General features: G+C 38.2%; 1 protein-coding gene across 1 annotated transcript in view; it reads left to right on the plus strand.

Moving 5' to 3' along the window:
* The first annotated feature begins 1,222 nt into the window (after nucleotides 1–1,222).
* The window catches only part of METTL14 (methyltransferase 14, N6-adenosine-methyltransferase subunit), a 100,131-nt gene continuing 78,869 nt past the window's right edge, over nucleotides 1,223–22,484 (plus strand). Inside the window, exons 1-3 of the mRNA XM_053703593.1 lie at nucleotides 1,223–1,371; nucleotides 18,240–18,328; nucleotides 19,343–19,430. Of these exons, the coding sequence (XP_053559568.1) occupies nucleotides 1,306–1,371; nucleotides 18,240–18,328; nucleotides 19,343–19,430 (243 nt within the window). The 5' untranslated portion in view covers nucleotides 1,223–1,305. The remainder of the gene's footprint in view (nucleotides 1,372–18,239; nucleotides 18,329–19,342; nucleotides 19,431–22,484) is intronic.

A 22,484-nucleotide genomic window follows, 5' to 3' on the forward strand; every position in this document is an offset into this window, starting at 1 on the left:
TATAATCCATTATAGAAGAGGACTGCACTCACTGGATTTGGTATATAAAATAATTTTTTTTATTAAGGTGACGTTTCGGGGTACGCAGACCCCTTCCTCAGACCAGGCAACAGTGCAAATGAACAGTGTGCAATATAAAGCAACATAGCCCCTCCCATCAAACAATTAGTGAAATTGCGCCAAAACTTATGTAACCATGACAACAGGTGAATCACCTAATTAACATTATTCCTACCTTTACTAATGTTTGTGATAGTTAAAAACAGTATAATTGTGCAAACCATATAAGTGTATCTTAAAACTATTCTCAAACAATAAATGATATGATATATGAGTAGCACCTAAAACACTCAAGGTGCACACAAAGAAATAAAATGTCCCCCTACAATGTGATGTGTTTATTTTATATACCAAATCCAGTGAGTGCAGTCCTCTTCTATAATGGATTATTGATATACCTGACTTGGCACCCTGGTTGATGTCCCTATTGCATTGTGAGTGCAGACACACATGGAAGATATATATATATATATATATATTTGTGTGGGTCACTCACTAAAATTTGACTTACAATAGGGTTTAAATGTAAGCATCAAAAAACCCTCAAAATTGTCTCAGCACTGGGGTGTAAAAATGGTTTGACAGCTTAAAGGGCTAATTACATGTGTGCAAATTGCAGATTGAACAAAGAAAATTGTTGTTGAATTGTAAATTCTACAGTAGAGGAGTTGTAAAGTCATACAAAATGCAAATGTGTAAGCCTTTCAGTGATTTCTCTTTATTGCTGAACGCTGCTCTTATTAAAAAAAAAGGCGGAATGTTCCCATATTTTTAAACGATGCCCTGCTATAATTCACTCTAATTGCATTTGCTCCCGTCTCTTCCACACAGGAAGGAACTAGCTTTTTGAGCTTCAAAAGCTCACAGTCAGTCAGTTCATTGTCTCCGCCTTCTTTTGACATAAGGTGAACACCAACATTTGTGGCTAATTAATAAAAAAAAAACGAAGCAAAAACACAACTGTTTTTTTTATGAACGGAACAGGAATAAGTTAACTAACAAGAATTTTAGTAGATACATTGGTATATCTTAATCGAATATGAATGATGTAATAATACAAAATATATAAATACTTGTGCAATTAAGCTACCGCACTTGTATTAATCCACCTTAAGAGACTAGCTTGAGGCGAGTCAAGGGAAGAGGAAGGGGCGTGCTATGTTTCTGAATGAGACACAAGAAATGTTTTTGTTGCACAGGCTCTGCAGTGCACGAGTAATCTAAAGTTTAGCAGTCGATAAAGACATGAACAGCCGCCTGCAGGAGATTAAAGCCCGACAGAAGCTACGCAGGAAGCTGTTGGCCCAGCAAGTAATAAATACGTTTATAACATTGATCGTGTACATGGGCAGAAACACAGCAGGCCCAGCATGTGATACATAGTGACATGGCCTCTGTATATTATATGTATGTTTGTGCTGTGTTAGATTGTGTTATATATGTTGTTTGTATACACTGTATGCTGTATACATTTATAGTTAATAAATATGAGTAGTGCTGCATGCTATATGTATTGCATTATGTATCTGTAGGTTCTTCATGGGATATATGCTGCTAGATAAAATGTTTATTGTACGTATGTATCTGCAATTTCTGCACGTTATACATTCTGCTTGATACAATGTGCCTGGTATGTGTGTATCTGCAGGTTCTGCAGATATGTAATGTGTGTATACCTTAGGTTCTGCATGTGATGCACACTGCTAGGTACTGTATTTATGTGTCTGCTTTGTGATGCAAGCTGAGAGATTGTATGTTGTCTGTAAGTTCTGAATGTGATACATGTTGCAAGATTATGTGTACATTTCTTTTTGTAGTTTCTGCACATGATACATGTTGCTTTTTGTACTATGTGTACTGATGTATGTATCTAATGTATACTGGGTATATAACCTGTTTACATCGTGTGTGTTTAATAAATACTGCTAGCTAAGTGGTGGGCAACAGGTGTGGGTGCTGCTTTTACCCTCTATACAACTCTTTTCCTATCTATTCTATTCTCTATCACACACACAATATAGTATGTTAACTTGTATTTTGCTGATTTACTGAGTATTCGTGTGGCCACATATGTGCCATGGTAATGATACTGGTTTCTCATCACTGTGAAAATGCTGTGTTTATAACCAGTATGTATGCACTTGTAGCTGCTGCTAGATATTTTGTCTACTATATGAATGCATGTGCAGGGTTTGAATTTATTTTAGTTTTGGATAGATGCATGTTTGCAATACGCTTGTATTAGCAAAAATGCTTCTGGTTAAATATGTTTACTCTTCATTGCCACTGCTAAAAGGACAGTAAACAACCTGTAATTACAAGGCATTTCTGTTGTGTTATAGAATAATATATCAGTAGACAAACTCCACCCACCATTTGCCTTATTTGGAGCAGCCATTCTGGACTTTAATCTGCAGACAACAAGGCTAGTACCAGCCATAAAGTTGTATAAAGTGAATTGTTTTGCAGTTGTTGCCAGTTGACCACCCCCTCCTCCTACAGACCCTTAGCTCTTTTGGCCTCTGTGACACTGCTCTTTCCTGGATTCACTCCTATCTTTCTCACAGGTTTTTTTCTGTGGCATTTGCTGGTGACTCCTCTCTAATGCCTCTGTCTGTTGGAGAACCCCACGGATCTCTTCTGGGTCCTCTACTCTTCTCCATTTATACTTCTTTGCTGGGTAAACTTATCAAGAGTTATGGCTTCAAATATCACCTCTATGCCGATGACACCCAGATCTAACTCTCCACCCCTGCTCTCTTTCCCTCTGTCCTTTCTCATGTCAGCGATTGCTTATCTGGTATTTCTTCCTGGATGGCCTCTCACCACTTAAAGATTAACATGTCCAAGACTGAGCTCCTTCTTACCCCCCCCTCAAGCTCTGTTCTGACTTCTCTATCCCTATTGACGTCCTCACCATTTCCCCATTGCCCCAAGTCCGCTGCCTCTGAGTTACACTTGACTCAAATCTATCTTTTGTCCCCCATATCCAATCGCTTTCTACATCCTGCCACAACTATCTACGCAATATTTCCAAGATTTACCCTTTTCTGAGCGCTAACACCACAAAGCAAATAATCCACTCCCTTGTTATTTCCCGACTTGACTACTGCAATAACCTACTTACTGGCCTTCCTCTTTCCCGCCTCTCCCCCCTTCAATCTATCCTAAATGCCTCTGCCGGGCTGATCCACCTTTCCCGTTGCTCTGTATTTGCTGCACCTCTCTGCGAGTTCCTTCATTGGCTTCCCATTCACAGCAGAGTTAAACGCCGCTCCCCACTACCTATCCACTCTAATAAACAAGTATACTCCCGCCCACCCACTAAGATCCAACAATGACCTGCTCCTTGCATCCGCAACTATCACCTCTTCTCATGCTAGACTGCAGGACTTCTGTCGTGCAGCACTTACCCTCTGGAACACTCTCCCTTGTGCTGTCAGGCTTTGCCCTAATCTTTCTTCCTTTAAATGCTCCCTGAAGACTTTTCTGTTCAGGGAAGCCTACCACCCATCTCAAATTAATTTCACTTACCTAACATTTCCCTCATCTAACTCTGCATTAACATCTTTCTCAATCTTGCAGTCCTCGCCTCCTGTTTCTTAACCTCCTACCCTTCTAGATTGTAAGTTCACATGGAAATAGGGCCCTCAATTCCTCCTGTATGTGTTTGTAGATTTTGTCCTGTCTCTTACAAGTTTTATATCATTGTTTTATTTAAATGAATTGTATCCATGGACAGCGCTGCGGAATATGTTGGCGCTTCATAAATAAAGAATAATAATGGACAGGTATGTAGCAGAGTTAACCATGAGAAGTTATCAAGGAACATTTCAAGCTCTGAGAATTAGAAACTGCTATATTTTCAGAGCTAAATTACATGAAAAAGTGTGTGTGTGTGTGAGAAAATATATTGCAATGTTTCATTGTGTGTAACCAAACATTTTATATAAAATTCCCAAGGTGTTTACAGTCTCTTTAAACAGCACATATTAGTTTGTTGGTGACTCAGAGCCACATGTTTTAAAATGGTGTGTATCTATATATGCTCCACATACTGCAAACTGAAAGCCATTACTAGAAGCATTATTGCCTATATAAAGGTATTGCTTTGTTTCAAAATGAATGCTTTGTGGATGCACAATTTGTTTTGGTTAGTTAGTACACCTGAAGTTTGCAATTGTATCACAGTATTCTCCCCAAAAAGTTCACACATTTTAAATTTGAGGAGGAGGGAGTTATTAATGGTGTGCTTCTTAGTTTAGTGCTTGAACCTGAATTAAAAACAAAACCTAAAGGTGAACAATCGACTCAATAACACTTCATTGACAACAACAAAAGAGGAATGGTACTTTGGTGGTATTATAATACTATTTTAATAATGATAATAATTTGAAGGTTGGTAAACAATGCAGTAATGCAGCAGGTAAGGCCAGTAGTATACTTCATTGTACTGGAAATGGTATTCGTAGCTAGAAAAGTTAGGTATGTACTTTACAGATAGCGAACTAGGCCTCAGTACTTTACAGATAATTAGCTAGGGCTCAGTTTAAATATTCTATGCCATTTTGAAAACTTCACAAGCATTCAATTAATGTAAGCACTGTTGTTGAAACATCCAAGTATATTATACAGAACATTAAAGCATTTTACACACATAAATTATACCGAAACAAAGGCTCAACTTAAACATAGTGATTGGTTTAGAGAATAATTTGAGGTGGTAGAGCCAGATACAGTAAGGGACTCTAAGAATATGTGTGATATGAATAAGGCTATTTTGTGAATGAATTAAAAGGATGTGGACATCAATAATATGCCCCAGCATACCACTGCAAGGCACTTTGCAATAAAGTGTTTTTAAAGTTTAATGTATGTCTCATGCACTAGTCTGGTTGCTTATTGGCAGGTTTGCTCGTTGCACACATGTGGCACATACTGTCCAATGTCCCTGTTAGCACAGAGAACAGCACCATTAGCATTAAAAACAAAGCTAAAGAGCATTTTATTTACCTCTGTTTTATAGCAGCTACTTTGTATTAGCCTCTGTGCACCATATCCCATTATGTTCCTTTTAAAGGGACAGTCAACACTAATATTTGTATTGTTTAAAAAGTTAGTTAACACCTTTACTACCTATTCCCCCAGCTTTGCACAACCAACATTGTTATATTAATATACTTTATAACATTTAAACCTCTACATTTCAGCCTGTTTCTAAGCGAGTATAGACGGCCTCTCAATCACATGCTTTTTATTTGCTTTTCACAACAGGAGATTGCTAGTTCATGTGGGCCATATAGATAATATTGTGCTCATGCCTGTGCGTTGTGCACAACACTGCTAAAATGCAAGTCAATAGATAATAAAGTAATGCGATCAGGGGGCTGTCAAGAGGCTTTAGATACAAGGTAATCACAGAGGTTAAAAGTGTATTAATATAACCATGTTGGCTGTGCAAAACTGGGGAATGGATAATAAAGGGATTATCTTTCTTTTTAAACAATAAAAAAATTGTGTTGCCTGTCCCTTTAAGCTTACAATTAAGCTGGAAATATGACTGCATTATAGGCTTTATTATTTGCAGTCAAAATCTATATTTCTTTTTTATGTGCACTACCCTCTTTAGGTCAATTTCCAAATTTTCTGAATGACTTAAAGAGATATGAACCCCAATTTTTTCTTTCACGACTCAGAGCATGCAGTTTTAAATAACTTTCTAATGTAATTCTATTCATTCTCTTGGTATCAGTAGAGGTAATGGTATATGAGAGTATATCGTCGATCTGAAAAGGGAGGTAGGAGATGAATCTCTACGACCTATAACAGAGAACCTATGAAATAGACCCCCTTACGTCCCTCTGACATTCGCTGTACTCTGAGAGGAATCAGGCTTCAAAATACTGAGAAGCACCTATCAACGTAGAAATCTTAGCACAAACTTACTTCACCACCTCCATAGGAGGCAAAGTTTGTAAAACTGAATTGTGGGTGTGGTGAGGGGTGTATTTATAGGCATTTTGAGGTTTGGGAAACTTTGCCCCTCCTGGTAGGATTGTATATCCCATACGTCACTAGCTCATGGACTCTTGCCAATTACATGAAAGAAAACCACCCCTCAAGAGTAATGGTGCAGACCCTAAAGAAAACTTTATCAAAAACAAATAGAAAGAGAGGAGGTATATCAGTTTTGCAAGAATCTTATCCATTTGCAAGAGCACTAGATGGCAGCAGTATTTCCTACCATGTAGTGCTACAGCTGCCTACCTAGGTATCTCGTAAACACAGAATATTATGGGAACTAAGCAAATTTGATAATAGAAGTAAATAAGAATTTATTTATTTTTAAATTGTATGTTCTGTCTGATTCACAAAATAATTAGTGGCTATACATGTCTCTTGCCATTGTCTTTTAGCTAGCTCCCAGTAGTGCATTAAAGGGATAGAAAAGTCAAAATTAAACTTGCATGATTCAGATAGAGCATGTAATTTTAAGACACTTTTACATTCACTTCTTTTTTCAAATGTGCTTCGTTCTCTTGGTATCCCTTGTTAAAAATTGAATACGCACATATCATACACTAGTGGGGACTGCTGCTAATTGGTGCCTGCACACATTTGTCTCTTGTGATTGGCTAACTAGATCTGTTCAGCTTCCTGTCAGTAGTGCAATGCTGTCCATTCAGCAATGGATAACAAGTGAATGAAGAAAATTTGATAATAGAATTCAATTGAAAAGTTGTTTAAAATTGTATGTTCTATCTGAATCTAAAAAGAAATTTTTGGGGTTTACTATCCCTTTAATGCTCCATCAACAAAGGATACCAAGAGAGTCAATCAAAATAGATAATAGAAGTGATTTGGAAATTTATTTAAAATTGTAAACTGTATCTGAATTATTTATGGGTTTCCTGTCCCTTTAAGTTATGGCCTTGACTGTTAATTAAAAGACAATGTCATGTTTTAAATAACTATTTATTGTATGATTTTGGCTGTGTATAAAAGTGAAATGATTTGTCATCCTCTGCTTTCTGACATAAGCATCAGGTTTTGCACCAAAATGTCTTAGGGCTAGATTTATTAAAGCCCTACGGCTGCAAGTTCTCACAAGAACTTGCTCGCCGTAATTTATCAAGCAGCGGTCACCAGACCGCCGCTTCCCTAACCTCTTCGCCACCTCTAAGGTGGTGAAATTCAATCTCCTCGGTCTAGTCAGACCGAGGAGATTCACAGCTCCTGTCCGCGCTTGATTGGTTGTGCGCGGGCAGGGGGCGGGATTGCACGCGAGCGCAAAATTGCGCTTGTGTACAATGGCGAATACCTGCGGGTAATTTCGCCCCGCCACAGGCGAGCTGAGGCGTACAGGGGCGCGTATACGTGCCCCTGTCCGCCTCAGCTTTAATAAATCTAGCCCATAGTATTTAAAATAAATAATCCTCCCCTCTATCCTGACAACTCCCCATACTTGCTGTACAGAAGCATCTAATATCCTGATTCTGCCACCACCATTCATGATAAGTTCTGTATTTTAGGGGTTAAAGCATAAAACTATAATTTATTTTTATTACATGGTTTTAAAAACTAAAACCATTTTTTTGCAAAATTTATAAACGGGTTTGTATTTTTTTTTTTGGCCACAAGCCCTTTCCATCTTTCTCCAGTACTTCCAAGCACAGACTTGTAAACAATACATTATACTAAGTTTAGAATCTGCTTGTGTTTTACCATATATTCCAGTGGTTCCCAAAGTGGGTGTTACTTCCCCGTAAAAGGCACAGGAGGTGAAAGGGGGCACTGGGATTACCATAGCAGGCATTAGTATTCAAGAAGTTTGTGCTAGACAGCCCCTCCAAGCTCAGTGTTTGTAATATGTTGCTCTTTACCCTAGAAACCTAAAGCAAAATATTATTGCTTAGGGTTAAATGTACTAAGCAGCAGAGGCAGCTTTTGAGCCCTTGCGTGGTAACCTTGTTTATGTGAGCCTGCTTTCCGAAAAGTGAGAAGCAGCGGCCATTCTGGGTGATTGACAGGCCCTGTTATCAGGGGGAGGCTTTGCACAATAAAGTCTTCATGCAATGGTACATGCAGGCAGCAAACGTACAGTGTCCACTTTCCCTGCTGCCAGTTTGGTGTGCATGTTCCCAAGTTGGGAACCTTTTGTCTGTCTGCTTGCCTTTTAGTACCTAGTGTCCTTTAAAGGGATATGAAACCCATTTTTTTTTCTTTCACGATTCAGAGAAAGCATGCGATTTTAAGCAACTTCCTAATTTACTTCTGTTAAGTTTTCTTTATTTGAAAGAGTAGGAAAGTTTTGGTTCAGAACATGCTGATTGGTGGGCACATGTTGTATGCCCCAAGGCAGAACATGCAGTGATCCGTGATGTCATCGCAGAAAATGCAGCATGTCTGCAGAAAGAACAGGACACATGCAGGAGCTGTGCTGCTCCACATCAGGCTGTTTTCTTCAAACAGAGCTTTGCTCTGGCTGCACTGTGTAAGTTTTATTTGACACAGCGCATCTACAGCAAAGTGCTGTTTGAAGTGAACAGTAAAATATGCAGTAGAGCTGCAAAGCAGTAGCACATTGATTGTTGAATTGGCTCTCAGATTTATTAAAATCCGCCCCTAGCCTTTCCCAGTCTGCAATCTTGTTTTTTTCTGAGTCTAAGACATTCTAATGAGCAATGCACCTTTTTTATTACTACATTTGTATGTTAGACCAAGTGGAAAGAAAACACATTTATTAATTTGCAATCCAATTTTCAACTGCTGCAATATATTATAAAACTTTAAAAAATGCTTTATTCTCCAGTTAACCAACACATTGCACCTGCACTGCTGCTTTAGTGTAACTGCCTAATTTAAAATGTACAGTAATTTTTTAATTTTTTTTAAATAACCTGCAGAATTTTTTTCTCTAAAAAAAGTTCTGCCTCTGGGGTTGTATGGTATTAGTACATTATTGTATACTACATGTCAAGAATAAGCACTTTAGGCAGTGCTTGACGAATATGTTCAAAAATTAGGAGCCAGGAATATTTTTAGGAGCCAGACAGATGGATTTGTATATAGATATATGGAGAATAACCCAAAAAGTTAAGAGCCAGGGGTAAAATTCTAGGAGCCAGTGGCTCCCAGGCTCCTGGGTTTGTCGAGCCGTGACTTTAGGGATGTTAAAGCATGGTGTATGGTATTTGTATATTATTGTGTAAAACAAAGCAGAATAAGCACTTATAGGCATGTTAAAGCATGTTGTATGGTATTAGTACATTATTGTATACCAAAAGTGAAAAATAAGCACTTTAGGCATAAGGCATGTTGTATGGGAAATGAAAACCTAAAATCGGAAAGACCACATACTATATTTTTTCCTGCTGTTATGAAATCTGTAATTAAAACATCAAAATTAATATTCATCTGTATAGTGCTGTATTATGCAAATGAGAATAATCACTTGACATGTTAAGTAATGTATGTTACATGATACATTTTAAAAAGTTTACTTCAGATGCCGAGGTGGTGGGGTTGTCGGCTATTTTTCCACATTTAATTGAAAGCAAAGCAGTTGCTTGTAATAGATTTGTATTCATATGTCACAATTTATGTACAATGATAAAGAATCACATAGCCTTTTTTGACAGCAATCTTAATCAAGTGAGAATTTGCTGTTCATATAGCTGTGTATACATATCAAAATAATTTGCCAATTTCAAGTTTTATATATTTTGATCAAACTAAAATTCTTTAGTAGAGCAAAAATGATTGCTGTACAGAGAGAGCGAGCGAGTACATAAAGATAACAATCTATACTGAACTATCTTGGTTACAAGTTTATAAGGATGGAAAATGTGCATAATTTTGGTAACATAGTAGATGAGGTTGAAAAAAGACCGAAGTCCATTGAGTTCAACCTATACAAATCTAATATACTTGCGAAAAGCTCCAGTTGAGCTTAAATTATTCCCACTAAAAGGTGACCCATTTAATACAAGCAATCGTATCCATGACTTTTGTTTCTAGCTAGAAATGTATCTAAACCATTTTTTTTTTTTTAAATTCTTTTTATTGAGGAAAACACACAGGTACAATCAATTAAGTGCATATACTGACATGCCAGGTTACAGCAACAGGAGATTTCGTATTATGGAATGAACATAGCATGTGAGATAACGATACAACATCTAAAGTAACATATTGGCCTTTAGAAAATACATAGTAGTACCATAAACTTTCATAAAGTAAAACACATGTGAACTGCAAGCGTGTATACAGAGTACTATTATAACCTGGACTAATCCATGCAATGGGGGGGTATGTCAAGTTTAGTTAATTATTACTTCTTGTTGCACCTGCGCTTCCTTGTTTTTTATTTTTAATACAATAACACACACCATAACCAACCACACAACACAGAACAAAACAATAAAACTCCGTAAACTAAACATATAAACAAAACCACACCATACAGATCAGTCAGTTGTGTAGATATATTGTCAGTTGTAATGTAAGTAATTTGTGTCACACATGTATGAAATGATTTGCCAGTGTTCAGGTTATACGACAGGATCTATGTGTTAATATATGGTGAAGCTCTGGGGTAAGCTCAAAGTAATTCATTAACGGGGAAATAACCAAAGATCCTATATAAAGATGACCATAAAGGGGGCCGTATTCCCCGGGAATTTTTAATAAGATTGACTCTCTCATATCAAATCATAGATTTCAGTGTCTTATAGGCATACCAACTATTTAAGCATGGGCTTTGTCAAGTTAAGAGTTATATTCCCTCAGAGAGGATATACATTTAGAAATGTGATCATCTGTCCTAAGATTCCCTGAAGGAGTCAACGACAAAGCAGCAATTACCCGTCAATAGGAGGGTTAATGTCCGATAAGTTAACAAGTCGGCTATGAGGCAGAGATCTTCTATGAGAGGTTGTGGATATGTTAGAGTCAGCTGGTCAGGCCCTATATGGTTCCACCACCGGATATGAACATTTATTGACACAGTAGTGCAGAATGTAATAGGGTATATGTATAGAACAACTGGCTGGCTGCCCCTATCCACAAGAACAGAGAACATACACCACATCCAGCCACACAGAATAAAACAATAAAATAAAATAATATAATATAAAATAAAACTTGCTACACTAAACCTATAAACCAACCCAGATGAGACAGATGTGCAGATATATTGGCAGTCTTACTGTCACTAACCTATATTTCAGATGCAGGAATTAATTTGCCGGCGCTTAAATTCTCACATATCTAATCATGAGTTTAGTTGTCTTATAGACATATAAGCTAGTGAAGCATGGGCAGGCTAAATTGGTCGTTATTCACTTTGTCTAGCTAGTGTCCATACATCCTCAAGCAAGATATAAATTTGGGAGCGTTAACATCTGTCCACAGACACATTAATGGAGTCAGCAAATGAGTGCAAAATATAGAAGAGTATATATAGAACAGGTGTCTGCCCCCAACCCCCAAGAACACAGTTTGTAAGTAAAGGACTCCACATGTCACAAGTAGGTGTCCGTGTATATACAGTGAGATATGTATTGCAATGCTATAGAACAGAATAAGCAGCTTTGGCAAAATGATCAGGTTCCACTAAGCCGCTACTAAATAGGACAAACTGCATAAATCAAAACAAAATAAAAATTTGGCCAATACCATAAAAGACTAAAAGCGTGTAATTTAGACCAAAGGGTGAACAGCAGTCCATAGTGCAAATGTGTGGATTAAAATGTAGCCTATAGATAAGCGAGCTCCATGATGCCTGAGTCTCCATATGAAGTTGCACACACAGTCTAGTCAGTCCCCATACGTTTATTGTGTTATGACGGGATTCAAGACGAAATGTCATTAAGTTATCAGTCCCTGGGGGCGGAGCCAACTGGCAAACAGCACAGTCGCACATTTCAGGAGCTCCGGCAATAACATTTGTAAATAACACTGTTAAAGACTGTTCCAGCTTAAATCTTTGGTCCTCCATCAAGACTGACTGGCACAAATAACTTACATAACTAATCCTTCTGAGAGCTTCACCAAACTGCCTGAATTTCACGATTTTGGGACATTTTTCATTACCAAGCGGATCTGGGGTCGGCCATCTTGGGCCCATCACTTTAGTATTATCCTCAAGCCCAGCGCCCTCCACTACCTCTAAATATGAAGACAGCGGAGCAAATTATGGAAGACGATATATAAAAAACATAATAAAGTAAGCAGCGGATGTCGATCCAAAGATCATAAGATATGAGGGTCAGTTATGCAGAATAATCCTGCATATAGTGAAGCTTTCAGATAGCAAAGCTCTATAAATACTTAGGGCTACTTAGAGGATGCAAATACCAGCATAAAGTAGAGTCAGTGCGATGAGGGAATCATCTCCACTTGTGAAGCAGCAGCAACCAGAGCCAGAGTTCTACAAAGCGACTTCACCTGAAACTTCTATAACAAAAATGGACGCTATAGATAGATGGGAGCAAAGAATGACCCAGCTCATATATGTCCATTTCCAGAGCCTGGAGGAAGAGCTGTGTAACCTTTTCTTCGCAGCGCGATCTAATAGACTCCCCACAGGCAATGATACTTAGATCAAGAAGGGAACCCGATCGTAGGCCTATGTTCTCTAAGCCAGGTCTGCCTTCGATAAAATCCTCCCCTCCTGATTATTGGATGAGTGATGCCAGGTTAGCCGGTCAAAAATTTCTACTCACCCTGAAAGCAGCCGGAAAGCCACACAACCTCAGGATCACGGATCTGTGATACGGCGTCACCTTTGTTTGGGACTCTGATCAGAGCTGTTCATGAGGAGAGAGTTGCGGCATGTCCGGTTCCAACAAGGGAGATGGCTTCTCCATATGGTGCCTTGGCGACAGCTGGAACTGCCGCGGAGAAGGGGTGGAGGTCCCGCATGAGATCCATGGCACTTGAGTCCCCACATATGTCTTGCAGAGGCAAGAGCATACCTCCCCATCTGCCTGTAACCAGGGCTGTGAGAAAACAGGCCGTGGAGCTACTTACCGTTCTTGGAAACAGAGGCCACAATTTGCGCTGTGGAAATTCAGATCTCAACTTGACGGCTGGTATATTTTCCTTCTATCTTCTTGAGCAATGGCGGTCACTATGGGACTCGGGGTAAAAGAACTGGAGGCTCACTGTAGACTAAATAAAAACCAATTTTCGTCATCCATCTACCCATGCCCACCACTTTGAGTTTCCTAACTGCTTATAGATATAAATGTTGAGCATGCTAGTTTGTTTACAGCCTGTATTGTACTCATAATCCGAGCTTGAAATGTCACATTTTATCCTCAATACTTATAAGACATGTGTACAAATGCTAACAGATTTGAATAGCACAGATTTCTCCTAATCAAAAGTTGAGGTGGATAGGTGTGCTAATCCACCTCTTTAACACAAGTTCAATGCACCATAGTTATAAGTTTAATCATCTCTTATTAGGTCTTAGCAAAGAGAAGGAAAGTTCCTAGCCCTGTCTTAATCCCCCTCTCTCATCTAGATATTTGAGTTTATACATTTGGCTTCATACCACCAACACCTATTTTAACACAATATAATTGTAATATATATTTCTTAAGTGCAGCAACAAACGATTTTACTTTGTTTTTTATCTGTGGTTGTCTCAATATCCCATATGCCCTCACAATTTCCTAGACTTAGCACTATGTTTGTACATAGCATACAGAGCTGTAATTTAAATGGTTTATGGCCTTGTTGTATGCTACTAATTTATACGTATGGGGTATGAGAGACTTTTAGGGTTTCGCACATTTTAAGTACTGCTTAAGCTGGAAACTACCTGTTTGGCACTGCATATGCTAGGCATTGTTTGCGCTGGGTGTGGTGTGCGCTAGGTGCGGTGAGTGCCAGGTGTGGTGTGTGCTAGGTGCGGTGTGTGCTAGGTACTACACGTGCTGTACAATGTGTGTTACACATTCTCTTTAATGGTAACTACATCTAGGATGTTCCTCCTATATAACTACATATTTTTAGTGTGGGTTGGGTATTGTGAGTGTTAGGTACAATGTGTGCTAGGTTCAATGCGTGCTAAGTACTGTGTGTGCTAGGCAAGGGTGGTGCTGGGTACAGTGTGTGCTGGGTACTCTGTATGCCGGGTACTCTGTGTGCTAGGTACTCTGCGGGCTAGGTATGTGTGTTAGGTGCTCTGTGTGCCAGGGTCTCTGTGTGCCAGGGTCTCTGCGTGCCAGGGTCTCTGCGTGCCAGGGTCTCTGCGTGCCAGGGTCTCTGCGTGCCAGGGTCTCTGCGTGCCAGGGTCTCTGCGTGCCAGGGTCTCTGCGTGCTAGGTTCAATGTGTGCTAGGTACTGCATGTGCCAGGCAAGGGGGGGTGCCGGGTACGGCGTGTGCTAGGTACAGTGTGAGCTAGGTACAGTGTGAGCTAGGTACAGTGTGAGCTAGGTACAACGGGTACTAGGAATTGCGTGCTAGGTACAATGTGTGCTAGGTACAATGTGTGCTAGGTACAGTTTGAGCAAAGTACAGCGGGTGCTAGGTACGGTGTGTGCTAGGTACGGTGGGTGCTAGGTACGGTGGGTGCTAGGTACGGTGGGTGCTAGGTACAATGGGTGCTAGGTACAATGGGTGCTAGGTACAATGGGTGCTAGGTACAATGGGTGCTAGGTACAATGTGTGCTAGGTACTGCATGTGCCAGGCAAGGGAGGTGCCGGGTACGGCGTGGGCTGGGTACGGCGTGGGCTGGGTACGGCGTGGGCTGGGTACAATATGTGCTAGGTGCAGCGAGCATTAGATGCAATGAGTGCTAGGTTCACTGTGTGTTGGGTACTATGTGTGTTGGGTACAATGTATGCTGGGTACAATGTGGCTTAAGTACAGTGTGTGCTAGGTATATTGTGTGCTGGGAACTGTGTGCTGGGTATGGTTTATGCTAAATACAATGAGTGAAGTGCAGCGAATGTGTGCTGGGTACGGCATGTGCTAGGTGTAATGAGGGCCAGGTGCAGTGGGTGTTAGGCACAATAAGTGCTGGGTAAAGTATGTACTAGACACAATGTGCATATTACTTGTCTCTGGAATTAAATCTAATTTATAAGTATCACCCCTCCCCCCCCCCTATTTCTAGAGCCCACACTAGGGTTCCACCTTGGTGAACTATTTTCACCACATATCTTTGCAATTTACTTATGATACATCAATGTTTGAACAGCTATTGCAATTGGACCTGCGTGCCCGATCCTTTTGTATGTGTATGTTTGAACAGGGGCCCTGTGTGTCCCCAAGTGTTACCTTTCCCTGCAACTTATTTACGATATATCAATGTTTGAACAGCTATTGCATCCGGACCTGCGTGTCCGAGCCTTTTGTTTGTGTATGTTAGATCAGGGGTCCTGCGTGTCCCCAAATGTTACTTCTTATTCTAAAACCGAATAAAAATTCATTTAAAAAAAAAAAAAAAAAAAAGTTATCAGTCCCTATCAAATATAGACTGCCAGGACAAGTGTTCACCCAATACCTGCTGGAAGTGATAATCCACGTAATATAACTGCTATAGGGATGATTCGCCATACGTTATACCAGCTAGGCCATGGTTCATTCTCCTCGAGGGGCAGCAAGATATGAAAACTACTGATCTTTATAGGAAATATGTGTGAGGTTTCAGCGTCGCCAGATTCTGAATTTCTATTCACTGTCGACTCAGTCAGATCAGATGGCTTGCATTCTTGGCTCACCCGCAGATATCAGAATGACGTAGGTGATTCCCAAGCAGATGTCCGCCATGATTTCCAGGGAGAGTCCCCCACAGAAGTGCCGTACATTGCACACATGTCGTCCTCTGGAGCTCTGATTCCCATTGAGTAAGAGAAATAGGTGTCTGTACAATAGTAACGATAGGCTGATACAGATCCCCCTGGGTATTTAGCCTGTTGTGCTGAGATACAGCATGTCGGGTGATCAGTCAAGGTGCGTCCCTTACCAGTCTCACATGCGTCCGGTCTCTGCCGGGTCACAACTGCTGCCTTCTGTACTTCTTCGCAGAGCGCCAAGCAGGTGTCCAGCAGACCATCCAGCAGCGGGGTAAACACTGCCCTTAGCTCTTTAATAATGTCTGCGTTAGCAAGCATATTTGCTTCAACAGGCGATGAGTATATAGTGGTGGCGGCAAATAGGTTCCCCTAGCGTGACTGGGAAAATACTTCTTGGATAAATGCCTTCCGGGGTTGAGAAGATGCTATAGTCTCAATCCACTATGGTTCCCAGGCACAAGTTCTACCAAGGGAGGTGTGGATGGCCAAGAATTGCGGCAGTAAGATGATAATTTAAACGTAGTCTCCACAGAGCTTCAGCCTGTTGCTGCCATCTTGGAATGCCTCCCACCGGAAATAATCTAAACCATTTTTAAATATATCTAGGGTATTGGCATTCACTGCCTCCTTTGGTAATGAGTTCCACAATTTTATTGCTCTTACAGTGAAAAAATGTTTCCGTTGCAGGAGATGAAATCTCCTTTCCTCCGACCTTAAATTGTGACCTCCTGTCACAAACAAATTTCTTGGAATAAACAGAGCTTCTGCCATATCTGTATATGGGCCTTGAATAGATTTATATAGAGTAATCATGTTACCTCTCAATTGCCTTTTTTTTCTAGAGAAAACAGACCCAGTTTGGCCATCCTATCCTCATAGCTTAAATTCAACATTCCCCTAATTAGCTTTGTGGCCCTTCTCTGATTTTTTTTTTTTCTAGTTCTGCAATATCTTTTTTTTTGCGATCGGTCCCCAGAACTGCTGCCCTGCATTGTGCACCCATCTTTTATTTTATTTTTTTGCGTAATTAGACTATTTAATGAATGAATGAATCTGAATTGAAAACTGCAAGCCAACAAAATAACCACACTTTTTATTGAAAGTAACACTAAAATTGGACAAAAAAATCTTAAAACTATGCTACACAATTTTACCAAGAAAAAAACAAACCAAAAAAAAAGATAATGCCATTTTCTGCCAAAATGTTTCTGCATCCCTACTTAAAACAATATTAAATATCAATATACTGTATTATTCTGTATTTAGTTCTGTGTAACAGAATCAGATTTAAGTTTTGTTTTTTAACCAATTATCCAAATAAAGTATAGTCCTATTATTTATTATATGCATGCAAAACAGTAAGTCAAGTAATGAACTCAAACAGCAGCTCCAAGCTAGCATCAAATTTGAAATATGCTACACTATAATTTTACCGAAAAAGAACAGGCAAAAAAACCTCAAAAAACGAAAATACCATTTTCGGCCAAACGTTTCTGCGGCCGAAATTTTGGTTCATCCCTAATTTAAATAATACATTGCCTGCTTATTTTTACTTCTAAAATGTATGGTATTTGTTGAAATGTATATTTATTTAACAAAGTATTAAATGTTATCCATTTATCTTCCTGTATTTTTATTAGAAAATACTTTTCCCAATTTATGTTATTTAATGATTTCCTTAAATCGTTGAATTTTTGCTTTCTTAATATAAAGTCTTGGTTAAACCTTTTAAGACTCTGCTTATGAAAAGAGATTTGCTATTTAAACCAAGGTACACTAAATTAGACTTAGACTTGATAAAGAAGATGCTGTATTTGTATCGCTGTGATATGCACACAATGAATACAAGCCTTCTGCAGTCCCTTTATTCCATTCATTACTCATCCATCAGGTTATTCACAGCTTGCACCATCAGAGAAAAAGCCTGTTTTGGTAGACAGTAAATTTATCTACCGTGAATACTTTATGAAACACACAAATACCTTTATAGTAGCAATATAATATTATGTACACAGTGCTACAAGTCTGTACAGTTCTGTACTATATGCATCTATTGTCTTGTGAAACTATAGCACAGTAAATATGTTGCCGTTTGCTTTTTCTTATTGTGACCTATTTAATACACAAATATCATTATTATAACTTGTCAAGTTAAAAAAGTACCATGCAGATGTATCAGTATTTTTTATTTTTTTATTTTACAAACTGGAAGTAAATGGCTGGGACAAGGTGTTTTGGTGTAATCCTGTTTATATTGAGAAATAATTGTGTAATATTTGTGGCTTAGTCTGCTATAGAAAATAGGTAAATATATGATCTATTTTATGTATAATATGTAGGTAACTAACTTTTTTTTTAATAGTTGGGAGCCGAAAATGCTGACAACATTGGAGCCATCCTAAACAGCAAAGATGAGCTAAGGGAAATAGCCGAAACAAGGGAAACTTGCCGGTAAGCTCATAGTGTTGCACTCACACTATAAGTACTAGGTATAGGTATAAGGCGGTTTCTATTACATCTGGATAATGGGGAACATAAAAAAGAGGACAATTAATAGTGAATTAACTTTTACTGATAACGAAATTTATGTAAGTCTTAAGAGACCCTCTGGTTTATTCTGTACTAGGGCTGTATAGACTCAACTCATTGTTAAAACAAATGTTCTAGATTTTTTTCTTTTCAGGATTTTTATGCACACTCTCTTCCTGTCACACAGAAGTTGACCACTTTTTTGAAAGAGCATTATAGCCCTTCATTTTTATATCCCATATACATTAGGTTCTATGAGTTGATTACTGATGACAAAGTAATCAGCAATAGCAACCTTGGCATTTTACCCTGAACCCACATTCCAAAGGAACTCTTGCCCAGTATTCTAATTAAGATGAGTGTCATGTGAATGCTATTAGTGCTTGTCTTGTGTATTGCTGATTGCTGGCATGGGAGCTGAAAATGCAATGACATGGCAATGTTTTTAAGTTGAAGGGACATAACATATTTTTTATTTTATTGCACATATGTGTGTGTGTGTGTGTGTGTGTATATATATATATATATATATATATATATATATATATATATATATATATATATATATATATATATATATATATATATATATATATATATTAGTATCAACATTACATTGCCAAGGGTTTACATACAAAATAAAAGTATTTGCATTGTTTTCCAGGCCACGGTAATGCACTTTCTAAAAACTCTTATCTCCTCTGTTGAGGCCAGTTAGGGACAGATTAAAATGATCTACTACAGTGATCTAACAATCACTGTGTAATAACGTACCAGCACGTGTAGCAAAAATTGAAGAAAGAAAAAGATGTTTAACACATTTCCATGTCCTTGCCTAGAAACTGTAGCTGGAATAGAGTTGGGGGATTTGAGTAAGATGGTATGCAAATTATAGGTAGTGATTTGGCCCCTACTTATCCATTTTTTCTTTTTTAGCGCTTCATATGATACAACTGTAGCCAACACAAAGCGTAAGCCTCCAGAAGAAGGAGAGGCTGATGAAGAGGTTGTTGAAGAACGTAAGGTAGGGTATTGAGCATATTCTGTGTGCTGTGATGTGTTAAGTGTAAGTCTGTATGGCGATTTCCTCAGAGAGCCTAACACACAGCAGAGGTACAAATACAGTGGAGAGAGTGTAAAACAAATATGCAGAAAGTGCAAATATGGCTTAAGTATTGCAATTACATTGCAGAGTGTTTTATGGGGAAATACATTTTGAAATTGTAAAGTTATTTTAGCATGTTCTTTGCTCTTGTAAGCTGGGTAATTTTAATCAACTGGTGCTGTAGCATTAGCTATTTGTTAATCGATTATCTTATGAAATGCTTAAAGGGACACCAGAATTGTTGTTGTTTAAAAAGAAAGATAATCCCTTTATTACCCATTCCCCAGTTTTGCATAACCAGCACAGTTATAATACACGTTTTACCTCTGTAATTACCTTGTATCTAAGCTTCTGCTGACTGCCCCTTTATTTCAGTTATTTTGACAGACTTGCATTTTAGCCAATCAGTGCTCACTCCTAGGTCACTTCACATGCACAAGCTCAATGTTATCTATATGAAACACATGAACTAATGCCCTCTATTGGTCAAAATGCATTCAGATTAGAGGCTGTCTTCGAGGTCTAAGAAATTAGCATATGAACCTCCTAGGTTTAACTTTCAACTAAGAATAACAAGAGAACAAAGCAAAATTGGTGATAAAAGTAAATTTGGAAGTTGTTTAAAATTACATGCCTTATTTAAATCATGAAACTTTTTTTTGGACTTGACTGTCCCTTTAATTCGCTTTTCTTGTGTTCTGAATGTTAAAGGGACAGTCTACACTAAAATTGTTATTGTTTAGAAAGATATATAACGCCTTTACTACCCATTATCCAGCTTTGCACAACCATCATTGTTATATTAATATACTTTATAACATTTAAACCTCTACATTTCTACCTGTTTCAAGGGTTCTATTGACAGCCTCTTAATTGCATGCTTTTGTATTTGCTTTTCACAACAGGAGAATGCTAGTTCATGTGAGCCATATAGATAACATTCTCTTCATGCCCAAGGAGTTAGTCAAGATTTAGCACAACACAGTACTAAATGCAAGTCAATAGATAATAGTCATGTGATCAGGGGGCTATTAGAAGATTCTAAGATACAAGGTAATCACAGAGGTAAAAAGTATATTAATATAACTCTGTTGGTTATGCAAAATGTAGGAATGGGTAATAAAGGGATTATCTATCTTCTAAAACAATAAAACTTCTATTCTAGACTGTCCCTTTAAGCAAGTTATATTACAAGTATATTTTAAAGCAAGAATGTTATTGAAATTAATGTGCTCTTAAAGTGATTTCATAATGTTAAAATGACATGCTCTAATTAGTTATTGCATTTCGTTTTTTGCAATACTAATGCTAGTTTACTATGTGCTTAACAACCACTAAAGTAAAACCTGGCTCAAAAACAGCAGCCATTGCAGCGCCTGAGTAGAACACGGCCATGTATCCAATCAAGGACAGCAGTTGCAGTAAGCCAATCGGTAGAAGCCACCAATCGCCAGCCTTGTCTTGCTCGTTGGCTGCAATGTTTGCAGTTCCCGAATGGAAGTTTACTTGTATTTAACCCCTGCAGTAATGCAGAAAATACATGATTTAGAATATCCTTTAAATAATAGAGCTACATACTGATAACACACACATAGTCAAGTGTTACTTTTTTTTTAAAATACTATGGCTGTGTTATATATTGTTTGTGATTGATGGAAGTTCTGAATATATTACGAAAAAAAACTCTATAAAAAGACTAATATTTTGTCATTGATGCCTGGCTTGTAAAAAAATTAATGTTGCTGAATTTATCGTTTCAACACCTTAGGTGATTTGAAAAGAAAGTGACTTTTTATAGTGTGAAAGAAATATGTGTGCCTAATATAACCATTTACAGATGCTCCCCTGTACAAATTGTTTTAGAAAATGTCCCTGGTTCTATTTCTTCTATTAAATGCTAAAATGAAAAAAGAACTCTCTGCTGAAATAAGCCAACAGATATGTAAAAAAAAATAAAGAATATTCATAGCACAGGAAAAAAAAGTTAAAGGACTACTAAAGTCAAAATGTGCAAGTTTCCATATATGTATTTTTGATTGGCTGATGGCTGTCACATGATACAAGAGGTAAGAAATGTAAACACATATTGAAATTTGTCACACAGTCTACTGGTCATTCGAAATTTAGAGTAAGGGCTATTTCAGTCTTGTTATGCATTTGTTGTTTAGGCAATTTTACTGTATTTAATGGTTCTTTTATATCATAGGGTTTTTGTTTTTTTGCAAATACATATATTCAGGGCTCAAAATTTCCACTCTTTACTAGCCATTGGCGAGTGGAAATTTAATGGTGGCGAGTGAAAGTTAGTGAGTGAATGTTGAATCAAAATGTACATTCCTGTTCCATCATTGACAAACACACATTTTGGGCTATGTGCTAAAAATATCATATATCCTAGATCAGTCTTCTAGGGCTGTAGGAACACAATTAGTGCTGAGACTGTTACTTCTGAGAGGGTAAACAGGGTCAGAGAGAGATTGTAGAGGGAAAGTAAAAGTATAGAAGAAGATAGCTTTACGAGAGAGTGGAGAAAAAAAAGAAGAGCGTAAAAAGATATGAGAGGGGGAAAAAGAGTGTAAAGAGAAGATATGGCCTGAGCGATAAGAAAGAAGGTAAAAAGAGAGATTGAAGAGAGGAGGGAGGGGAGAAAGATAGTTAAGAGAGAAAAGGAAGAGATGATTATTAAAAGAAAATCTCCAGGTCTGCTACGACCTTCCGTGATTGTAAGCACTCTCTTTCTCCAATCTCTCTTCAACAACTTTCTATTTCTATGTTAATCTATTACTGTATGTAGCATTATTTAATTTAAGGTATAAAATAAAAAAATATTCAAAATGACCACAATAATGTGTTTCACAATGACTAAACATATGCAAAGAGGGGGTGTAGTAATGGGTGTGGGAAGATAGTGGGTAGGTTCAGAAGTGGCGAGTAACATTTTGGCCCGGCTAGTAGCTTACCACCTGAAATTTT

The sequence above is a fragment of the Bombina bombina genome, chromosome 2 (assembly GCF_027579735.1).
Source record: "Bombina bombina isolate aBomBom1 chromosome 2, aBomBom1.pri, whole genome shotgun sequence".
NCBI classification, from domain to species: domain Eukaryota; kingdom Metazoa; phylum Chordata; class Amphibia; order Anura; family Bombinatoridae; genus Bombina; species Bombina bombina.